Source organism: Lotus japonicus, chromosome 3 (assembly GCF_012489685.1).
Source record: "Lotus japonicus ecotype B-129 chromosome 3, LjGifu_v1.2".
NCBI lineage: Eukaryota > Viridiplantae > Streptophyta > Magnoliopsida > Fabales > Fabaceae > Lotus > Lotus japonicus.
The window spans coordinates 54,276,520-54,287,472 of NC_080043.1; the positions used below are offsets into that span (position 1 = coordinate 54,276,520).

General features: G+C 44.3%; 1 protein-coding gene across 1 annotated transcript; it reads right to left on the minus strand.

The window, feature by feature from the left end:
* Positions 1-1,185: 1,185 nt before the first annotated feature.
* LOC130744321 (uncharacterized) lies at positions 1,186-1,932 on the minus strand. Its single transcript, XM_057596512.1, has one exon. The coding sequence runs from the start codon at positions 1,930-1,932 to the stop codon at positions 1,186-1,188; it is 747 nt and encodes a 248-aa protein (XP_057452495.1).
* Between the last annotated feature and the right edge of the window lie 9,021 nt (positions 1,933-10,953).

Here is a 10,953-nt window from a genome sequence, read left to right on the forward strand (position 1 = left end):
GAATTTCAGATGAAAGAAAGCTTAGAAGAATTTGAATTTGTCTTGCGCGTATGTGAATGCTTCTAGCCGCTTCTTTCAGTCTTCAGCCTCTTTATATACTCCAAGGATTAGGGTTGAGCGTTGCATGGGAAATGCTACCGTTGGAGGGCAGTTCTGGAAAATCCAGCTTCTGCTGTGTCTGAGACTGTTAGGTAGGTCGTCAGGAAGGTACAGATGCTTTTGTACTTGGATAGCGACTTGACCTTTAAACCTAGGAGACTTATGATCAGGAGAAAGCTTCATGTTGGAACTTGTGAAGCCGGTTGATCAGAGTCAGAGGGAAAGCCCAGATCCTCTGACCATTGTTTCTTCTGATTCTGAACTCAGAGGGAAGTACATGGTCTTCAGAGTATCTTGCTTCTGGACATCAGAATTTCACTAATCAGCTTCTGGATCTTCAGAGTCTTCTACACCATCAGAATATCTGAGCCTTCAGTGTTTCTTGGTTATCAGACTTTCTAGATCTTCAGAACTTCTAGTGACTGAGTCCACATCAGAGTTTGTATAACTTCAGAACTTCTGAAGCTTTTCCATTGTTCATACTGAACATGGTGAATGCGAAAGCGTTGCTTGGGTCGCTCTTTATACACAATGCTTCTGATTTGTGTGAGATTGAGTTGAGGTCAGAGCCTGTAAATAGCACACTCAGAAAAACACGTTAGAGTACCACAATTGTTCATATCAAAAGGTTAACTTGTAATCATCAAAACATAGAGTTGTACTACTAGATCAAAACTTGATCTTACAAGAGGTAGGTATGGTTGTGGTGCCGGTACCGTGAATGGGAATCCCATGTCCACTGCCAACAATAACAGTCTGATTTGAATTACTCAAATTAGAGTAAGGCGAGAGATTACCTTGCAACGCCGTGGTGTGAGATGTCGCTCCAATATCCATATACCACTGATTGTCCGGAGGGTGGAGAGACATGGTGTGCAAGGCAGCCTCTATGTCGGTAGGAACTGGAGAGGATGTGGTAGCTGCATACGCCTGTGGGCGCTGATCGAGGATTCCTGGTTGCTTCGGAGGAGTGGTGGGGCGCTGCCACGGAGCAGTGGGATATGGGCATGGAGGCATAGCCCATGGAGGCGTGGAATAACCCCACTGTTGCCAGGCAGGATACGGTTGCGGCTCCCAAGGAGAAGATCACGGTGGAGGGGCATTGGGAGCACTTGGGGGACCAGTAGGGCGAGAACCACCACGGTGACCGCGTCCTCCGCTACGACCCTGATTTCCACGGGAACGAGAGCAGTTGTTGGAGCAACGGTTGCTATTCTGCGAGGAATCATCAAAATGACTCGGCTGGGACGTGTGCATGGCAGCATGAGAGCTATGGCTCACCATCTTCGCCATACCGGATTCTTCCAATGTGAGCATGGAGCGAGCCTGGTTGAAAATAGGAAGAGGATTGCTCTGCAGAATCAGGGTAGGAACACCACGATAAGCATTAGAAAGACCAGAAATCAAGTGAAGAACGAGATGGTGATTGTTGACAGGAGCGCCAACATTCTTCAACTGGTCAGAGAGCGTCTTGAGACGCTGGCAATAGGCAGAGACATTGGGAAAGTTATCCATGCGAGTAGTAGAAAATTCTTGCTCAAGAGTTACAGCACGAGCATTCAGATGGTCCTGGAAAATGTCTCTCAAATCATTCCAGGCTCCCATAGCAGTTGAACCAGGTACAAGAATGGTGGTCAAAAGGTCAATGGAAATAGTGGAGTAAATCCATTGAAGAACCTTTTTGTCAAGAGTGTTCCATAATTCCTTCTCATCGTCGGTGACCGGAGTCGGTGGTGCCTTCCTCGTGGAAGGTTTAATATGATGAAGAACCTTCTGGGAGTCTGCATGAATGCGGAACAATTCTGCCCAAGTGCCATACTGATCCGTGTCCATCTCAAGAACGATAGGAATGTGATTCTTGATGTTGGATACACTGAAGGCGAGGTGAAACGCTTGTTTGGCATTGGAGGAGGTTTTGGCATTGGTGGACTGGGCGAGACCCCAAGGTTCCTCGCCCAGGAGCGCTAGCTTAGGGCGACGAGCGGACCAGGGATTTGGGCCTCCTCCCAGAGGCCCAACTGGCCCATTAGGAGGAGATAGAAGCGGCCGGCCCAACCCCACATCTATAAGTAGGGGACGAGTACCAATTGTAAAGGACTCTTAGCTCATTGGAGAAATAACAAGATTGAAATTCAGTTACTTTCTTTCTCTAAAGCGGTTACGCTCTCATTCTCTCTAGGAATCTCACATCACGTTCCTTACGCTCTAAGTACTGTACCTCATCTCAATGTTCTTGGATAGAACATTTCGCGCCGTCTGTGGGGATCGGTAGATTTCGATTCCCGGACTATGTGGATTGTGATTTGGCAGAGAGAAGTTCGATTTCCGTGAAATTCTCTTTGGTTTCTTGATTTTCAGTTAAATTCTTGATTCGTTAGTGACGCTTGATGGAAGCGCAACATCGACGAAGTAAAAGAAGGATGAAACACACGCGTGATTCGCGCCGCGCGTATGGAAGGCGGCGCGGTGAGGAACCGGAGTCCTCAGTCTCCTTGTTGGAACCTTCAGGAGAAGGACTGCCATCACCTCAACCATTGGACGCTCGCAAGGATTGGAGGTGGCTGATTTGTGACGTCAATAGTCGCCTGAAGCAGCAGGACACGGAGGTCCGAAGGGCGAATACAGCAGCGGAGCCTTGGACATTGCAAAGGAAAAGCTATTGGAAATCCACTAGGGAGTGGAGGAATTTGTCTCCAAAAGGAAAGCTGGCGTGCTTGGACAGATCGTGCGAAGCAGAGAATCTTCGGGAACTGCGAGCGACGCGAATGAGCGGCAAACCGGGAGGTGAATGGTGCGCTTATCACCAGGCCATGGGCCACGTCACAGAGGAATGCCGCACGTTGCAGCGCGAGGTGAGAACGCTGATAGCGGCAGGAGAACCTATTAGAACATAGTGCGGTAATTCTTTTATACCGAAAGGAGTAGACACGATCGTTGAAGGGTTTGGAGGAGGAGGAGTCACTAGTGCAACTAGAAAGCGATACGCCAGGGCGGTGAACGCAGTCACGAAGGTTCCTTTCGGCTTTTCACACCCAGACATTACCTTTTCATCCGATGACTTCTTTGGAGTAAAGCAACATCTGGACGATCCGATTGTAATCCTCCTTTGCGTCAACCGACTCAATGTACAACGAGTACTTTTGGATCAAGGGAGTTCAGCGGACATCATTTACGACGGAGCGTTTGATCGGCTCAGTTTGAAAGAGGGAGACCTCACTCCTTATGCAGGGACTCTGGTGGGATTTGCGGGTGAGCAAGTATGGGTGAGAGGCGTCTTTGACCTTGACACCACATTTGGCGAGCGAGAGAACGCTAGGACGCTGAAGGTGAGATACTTAATCCTAGGAGCGGAGGGATCTTACAACATGATAATTGGCAGAAACACCTTGAACCGACTGTGCGCCATGATCTCGACGACACATTTGGCAGTTAATTATCCTTTGCCAAATGGACGAATTGGGAGAATTGCTGTGGACCAGAAGACTGCAAGGGAGTGCTACTACAACGCGGTAGATCGTTACGGGAAAAGGAGCGCCTCGGTAGGACACCGATGCAACGAGGTCGAGGCGCCGGAAGAAAACCTAGATCCAAGGGGCGAAGGGTGAGTCAACATGCCCACGCCAATCGAGGAAACCAAGGAACTGAAATTTGGCGAGAAAGTACTCAAAATAGGGACCAGACTGACTGAGGTCCAAGAACAGAGATTATCAAAGCTGTTGGGCGAGAATTTGGATCTTTTTGCTTGGAGTCACAAGGACATGCCAAGAATAGACCCGAACTTCATTTGTCACAGGCTGGCGATGAATCCCGGAATTAAACCAGTGACCCAGACATGCCGACGGATGGGCGATGAAAAGTAGAAAGCAATCCAACAAGAGGTAAACAAATTACTGGCGGCAGACTTTATCCGGGAAATTAAGTATCCTACCTGGCTGGCGAATGTGGTGATGGTAAAGAAGGCAAATGGGAAATGGCGAATGTGTGTGGACTACACAGACCTGAACAAGGCATGTCCAAAAGATTCTTACCCATTACCAAGCATAGACAAGTTAGTGGATGGGGCGTCCGGAAATGAGCTGCTGAGTCTGATGATTGCCTATTCGGGATATCACCAAATCAAGATGCACCCGTCGGATGAAGATAAAACGACCTTTATGACCACCAGGGTAAACTACTGTTATCAGACCATGCCCTTTGGACTGAAGAATGCGGGGGCGACGTATCAGCAGTTGATGGATAGGGTTTTGAGGGCCAAGTAGGAAGGAACATGGAGGTCTACGTTGATGATATGATTGTAAAGTCCGTTTTGGGATCAAGCCATCACGAGGATTTAACAGAACCTTTCGGCAGGCTCCGAAAGCATAACATGAGGCTCAATCTGGAGAAGTGTTCTTTTGGTATACATGGCGGGAAGTTCTTAGGCTTCATGATTACGTCGAGAGGAATTGAGATCAATCCAGATAAGTGTAAGGCGATCCAAGAAATGAAAAGCCCAAGTACTATGAAGGAGGTGCAGCGCCTGACGGGGCGGATTGCGGCCCTATCCAGGTTTCTCCCTCATTCAGGCGACAAATCGGCCCCGTTCTTCAAATACCTCAAGAAGAACGCGGCGTTTGAATGGAGTTCAGAGTGCGAAGAAGCCTTTAACCGCCTTAAAGAGATGTTGTCTGCACCACCCGTTCTATCGAAGCATGTCCAGGGTTTTCCTTTGCACTTGTATTTTTCCGTCAGGAATCGTGCGATCAGCTCGGTAATCCTCTAGGAGGTAGACGGAGAACAAAAAATAGTTTACTTTGTAAGCCATACACTTCAAGGGTCGGAAATCAGGTATCAGAAGATAGAGAAGGCGGCGCTCGCCGTCCTCGTTACCGCCAGACGCTTAAGACCTTACTTTCAAAGCTTTCAGTTAAAAGTAAGGATTGATCTTCCTCTGAGACAGGTGTTGCAGAAGCCAGATTTGTCAGGAAGACTCATCGCGTGGTCGGTTGAATTATTGGAATACGGTTTGCAATATGACAAAAGGGGGGAGGTCGGTGCGCAGACTTTAGCTGATTTTGTGGTAGAGTTAACGCCCGAAGACGGTGAGAAGGTGAGCACGCAATGGACGTTGTTTGTTGATGGGTCAAGCAGTCCCTCAGATTCAAGGCAGCAATAATCAAGCAGAATATGAGGCTCTAATCGCAGGTCTGAAGCTAGCAATTGAGGTGCAAATCGACAGTTTGCTGGTTAGAACGGACTCGCTGCTAGTGGAAAACCAAGTAAATGGGGAATTCCAGGTGAAGGAACCGGCCTTGATAAAATATCTGGAGCGCGTACGGCTACTGATGGGTCGGTTGCAAGAGGTCTTAGTTGAGTTCGTGCCAAGGGCGCAAAATCAAAGGGAGGACGCCCTAGAAAAATTGGCAAGCACTTGGAAGGCTGGAAATAATCGAAGTGTGGTCCAAGAGACGCTCGCCAATCCTAGCATAGAAGGAGAGTTGGTAACCTCAGTTGACCGCCAAGAAACTTGGATGGACCCTATCATAGATATCTTGGCGGGAGAGCCAAGTGAGGTAGTGAAGTACTCAAAGGAGCAAAGGAGAGAGGCGGGACACTACACGTTACTCGATGGGATACTCTTTCGACGAGGATTTAGTTTGCCCCTCCTGAGGTGTCTTCCACCTGGGAAATATGAGGCTGTTACGGCGGAGGTTCACGGGGGGGGGGGGGGGTTTGCGCTAGCCACATCAGAGGAAGGTCTCTGGCAAGCAAAGTCCTCAGAGCGGGTTTTTACTGGCCCACGATAAGAAAAGACTGTGCAGAATTCGTAAAGAGATGCGAAAAGTGTCAAGTATTTGCAGACTTGCCCAAGGCCCCGCCGGAACAATTGGCCACGATCAGGTCCCCATGACCCTTCGCCATGTGGGGAGTTGACCTCGGAGGCTCAACTGGCCCATTAGGAGGAGATAGAAGCGCCAGGCCCAACCCCACATCTATAAGTAGGGGACGGGTACCAATTGTAAAGGACTCTTAGCTCATTGGAGAAATAACAAGATTGAAATTCAGTTACTTTCTTTCTCTAAAGCGGTTACGCTCTCATTGTCTCTAGGAATCTCACATCACGTTCCTTACACTCTAAGTAATGTACCTCATCTCAATGTTCTTGGATAGAAAAATTAGAGACGCTGTTGCCAGTATCGCTGTTCTCGGAGTCCAACATGGTTCCGAAATAGAGTGGAACGACAGTGGAGAACGTGGGTCTGAAGGCGCGGCGGTGACCGGAGTGCGTAGATTGGGAAGCTACGCGTCTGGAAGAGAGAAGGGCGCACGGTGCAAGGGCACAGATCGCGCGGGTCAGAGGAGCACGGCGGCGCTGCTGGAGGCGTGCGGTGGTCGCGCGAGGCAGAGAGACCTGGGCGCGGGTTTGGGTCACGGAGATCCGGGCACGACGTGGGTCGCGTGTGGGAGATCAATCAGGATCCCACGCATGGTGCGGCGGCGTGGGTAGGAGATGGGTCTGGCGGCTGGTCAAAACAGAGGAAGGCCAGTCAAACCAGAGAAGAACATGCCCATGAGAGAGAAAACAAGAATTAGGTTAATTTTGGATCAAAATTTAACTGCTGATACCATGCGAGAAATTGATTGGGTACATTTCTCATTGATTTGTGAATAATATATATACATGAGTTATAACGCATGGTCAACTAACTAATTATGACACAACATAATTACAGGAGAATAATCAGAAATTATTACAACGAATATTCTATTCTATGAATTTCTTCACACCACTCACCAAGCTTCTCTTGCTTGCCTAGCCGTGAGTCTCCTTCTTCCTCTCTTGTTATTCTTTTTGTTTTTCTTTCTTGCTTTCTTCTTTGATTAGAGGAGATTCTGGTCATACTCATTATGCTATGTGGTCGCAGTGAATACTGATCTTCCACATCCAGAAGATAATAATCATTTGATCTAATAATCAAGTAAGAGTTTGTAGAAATGGTGTTTTCTCCAAAGTGTTCTTCAAAATGCTCTTATGATGTTCTTCCATATTCATAGCAAAATTATTAGAAAGAGTTTTTGATCTTGAAAGCATGGAATTGACTTTCATTTCTGAATTGTCTTTTTATTTTCTTTTTTCCTTATTACTACTTTGACATATCTTTGTTTCAATAAAACAAACCTTCACACTCAAGACTTAAACCGAATTTAGTCACTCACAATCCTTGTGGTTCAATAATTAAAGCCGGGTGGATTCGTACACTTGTGGATTTACCAACAAGTTTTTGGCGTCGTTGCTGGGGATTGTTTGTGGTTTTTGGTTTGAGTTACGAGTTTGAAGTTTATCTTTTGCTTTGTTTTGGATAGTCTACCTAAGACTATAACTTAGGGCTGAATGGGAGACAACCCATATTTTTTTTTTGTTTTACGTTTTTGTTTCTTCTGTTAGCTTTTCAGGAAATAAAAGCCACTAGAGAACACTTGGAGGTTCTTTTCTTACTCTGAGTTTATGTTGGTAAATCCGCAAGTGTACGAATCCACCCGGTTTTAAATATCGAACCACAGGGATTGTGAGTGAATAGATTAAGTTCAAGCTTTGAGTTTGAAGGTTTGTTTTATTGAGGCAAACATATGTCGAAGTAGTAATAAGGAAAAAGAAAATATAAATTCAGAAATGAAACAAAAAATGAAAAGAAAGAGTGATTTACTTTGAGTTCTTGCTCAACTAATCAATTCAAGCACATCATTCTAAGCACATGTTCTCATGAATCTCTCCTTGATGTTATAGCCTAAGCAACTACCTATCGATGCCTCGCATAGATAATTCTTTCAAACCAAAAGATAAGCCCAATTCCTTATGTACTTAAACATTTGTTTGAAGCATAAAGATTATAAAGTTCAGGCCAACAAACCCCAACCCTTCCTCTATTCCTAGCAGCAAGTATAGAAGGGGTAATCCCAAATCGGTTCCCTAATCTATAACAAACTTCCGTTCTGATTATAGAATAGTATAAAGCAAGCATGCATACAAGCTTAGATTGAAATTCAGAAAATGGGATTCAAGGGAAGAAGGAGAACATGTGGGAAAGAACTTAAGATTATAACTCAAATATAAAAAGTCTTACAAAGAAATCCAAAGCAAAAGAAGAGAGATTAGCAGCCATGCTTGGCTAAGAACCTGAATTACAAGCTTAGAAGCCCTCTTACACTCCCCTAGATGCTCCTCTACCTCTAAGTTTATGTAAAAATGAAAGTAGTATCCAAGATTCCAAAAGAAAATGACTAAAATCCTATTTATAGGCAAAAATCACGAGTTTGGGCTGTTCCGGGCGCTCAGGCGCCAATTCAGAGCGGCTAAGCGCCAATTCCATCCTGAAAATGAGCCTCTGGAAGGTAATTGGCGCCTAGGCGCCAATTAAGCACGCCTAGGCGCCAATTCCAGAACCCTGGAAAACGCAATTGGCGCCTAGGCGTCAATGGAGCACGCCTAGGCGCTCTAACTCGCTGGAAAACCTTTTGATCTTCATTTTAACTCCACTTTACTCCTCTTTAAGCCTCTTTAAGCCTCCCTTCAATTCTCCAAACCTCTAGACACTCTATCTTCAGCTGTTACAACCTGAAAACTTCATGACAAAGCTAGGAAAATATGTAGAAATTCAGAGGTTAGTTTTGCACAAAGGCTCCAAAACAAGTGGAAATTGCCAATGACTCTTAAACTCTAATCAAATGCAACTAAAGCCCTTATAAAACTACATAATTACTAAACTAATGCAAATGCACAAATAAAAGTAAAAATGCATGAGAATGCATGAAACACTACATGAGACACAAGAAAACGACTCAAAACTACAAGGAAAAACCCTAAAAACATCATATAAACCCGGGTCATCACACCATTATACTCAACGACAGCTCGCCCTCGAGCGTCACTAAGATTAGCTTGCCCTCAAGCACAAAGAATTGCTCCCAACACACATGCCAAAAGAAGGATACATTTTTAGAAAACCGGGGGATCAAGTAAATGCAGTTAGTTCCAAGAGAAAGATTCAACAATCAACTTCATGCTACTCTTAGATAAAGAAGAATTAGAGTCCACTATGAGAAGCATTTAGAACTAACATCCTAGCATGAGACAATTGTTAAGTGCACTGAGCACACAAGCAAGTTCATAGGTTCTGAGAATCATTCCCTCAAGAGCAACTAAAGTTGACAATGCATTATTCATTGAGACTTCAAAAGGGTTGTAATGTTGGCTAGGTAAAGCACATGGTAGGTGGTCCCTAAGGAAGACTAAGGTTGCACAAGACTTTGAGTTTGGTCCTTCATGAAAACCGGAGCTTAAAGCAATTGATACTTAGCAAACAAGTCTCTTAACCCCCTTTTGTTTCAGAATTTTTTTCTTTTTTTTTTTTGGAACTCCACCCATTCCATGGAGCTCATTTTTTTCTTTTGACTTTTTTCAATTTTTTTCTTTGGGGCAAGAGACAATTGCATTTTTTATAAACTAGCTCCATTAAGAGTTAAGAACCACAACTCCCCATTGAATCCAACCAATCATCCAGCCCAATAAACAAGGTAACAATATAATCTCCATAAGGCTCAAAAGGGTCGACTAGGGACAAATATATACAATACAAGCTCTGAAGTCCAAGAAAACCTACCAGTCTCAAAGATGCAAGTCTCATAGAGCTACTCTGAAGGGTGCACCAAATGAAACACAAAACCAAGAAGTGCAAGTGAGTCAGGATCCTCCAGGGAAATTATATAGTGAAGGGTCAAAGATGGACCCTTGTGAACTCACATCAACTCTATCCTCAAGATAACACTTAGAAGACTGAAGTCTCTCCCTCTCTTTCCCAACATACAATCACTCCCCAAAAGAAAGCACAAAGTATCCACTTAAAATCATTTTCAAAACCAGCATCATGTGAGTGAGCAAGACTAGGGAACATGTCATTTGAGTAAAGGGCATAAAGACCAAGGTATAAAAGACTCTAAAAAAAAATGCATGATCAAAAAGATAAACAAAATCTATAAAGGAAAAATATGCTAAAAATGCATGGACTAAAATCAGAGTAAGAAAAGAACCTCCTTCCAAGTGGTTGAGTGCTTCCAAGTTTGTATCCTTTTTATTTCCTGAAACACTAAACAAAAGATAAAACGTAAAACAGAAAAAAGAAACATGGGTTGTCTCCCATTCAGCCCTAAGTTATAGTCTTAGGTAGACTATACTTCAAACTCATAACTCAAACCAAAAATCACAAACAATCCCCGGCAACGGCGCCAAAAACTTGTTGGTAAATCCGCAAGTGTACGGAATCCACCCGGTTTTAAATATCGAACCACAGGGATTGTGAGTGACTAAATTCAGTTTAAGCTTTGAGTTTGAAGGTTGGTTTTATTGAATAAGAAATATGTTGAAGTAGTAATAAGGAAAAAGGAAAATAAAAAGACAATTCAGAAAAAACATGCTTTGGGTTCTTGTTCAACTAGTCAATTTAAGCACATCATTCTATGCACATGTTCTCATGGATCTCTCCTTGATGATATAGTCTAGTTACTCACTTATTGATTCCTCACATAAGCAATTCTCTCATACTAAAAGCTAAGCCCAATTCCTTGTGTACTTAGTCATTTATATGGGGTTTTAGATCATGCAATTTCAGGCCATCAAACCCCAACCCTTCCTCTATTCCTAGTAGCAAGTATAGAAGGGGTAATCCCAAATCGGTTCCCTAATCTATAACAAACTTCCGTTCTGATTATAGAATAGTATAAAGCAAGCATGCATACAAGCTTAGATTGAAATTCAGAAAATGGGATTCAAGGGAAGAAGAAGAACATGTGGGAAAGAACTTAAGATTATAACTCAAATAT

Bases quoted from the DNA above. Each gene is read 5' to 3' on its own strand.
- LOC130744321 (XM_057596512.1), bottom strand. From the start codon at position 1,932: ATGGACACGGATCAGTATGGCACTTGGGCAGAATTGTTCCGCATTCAT.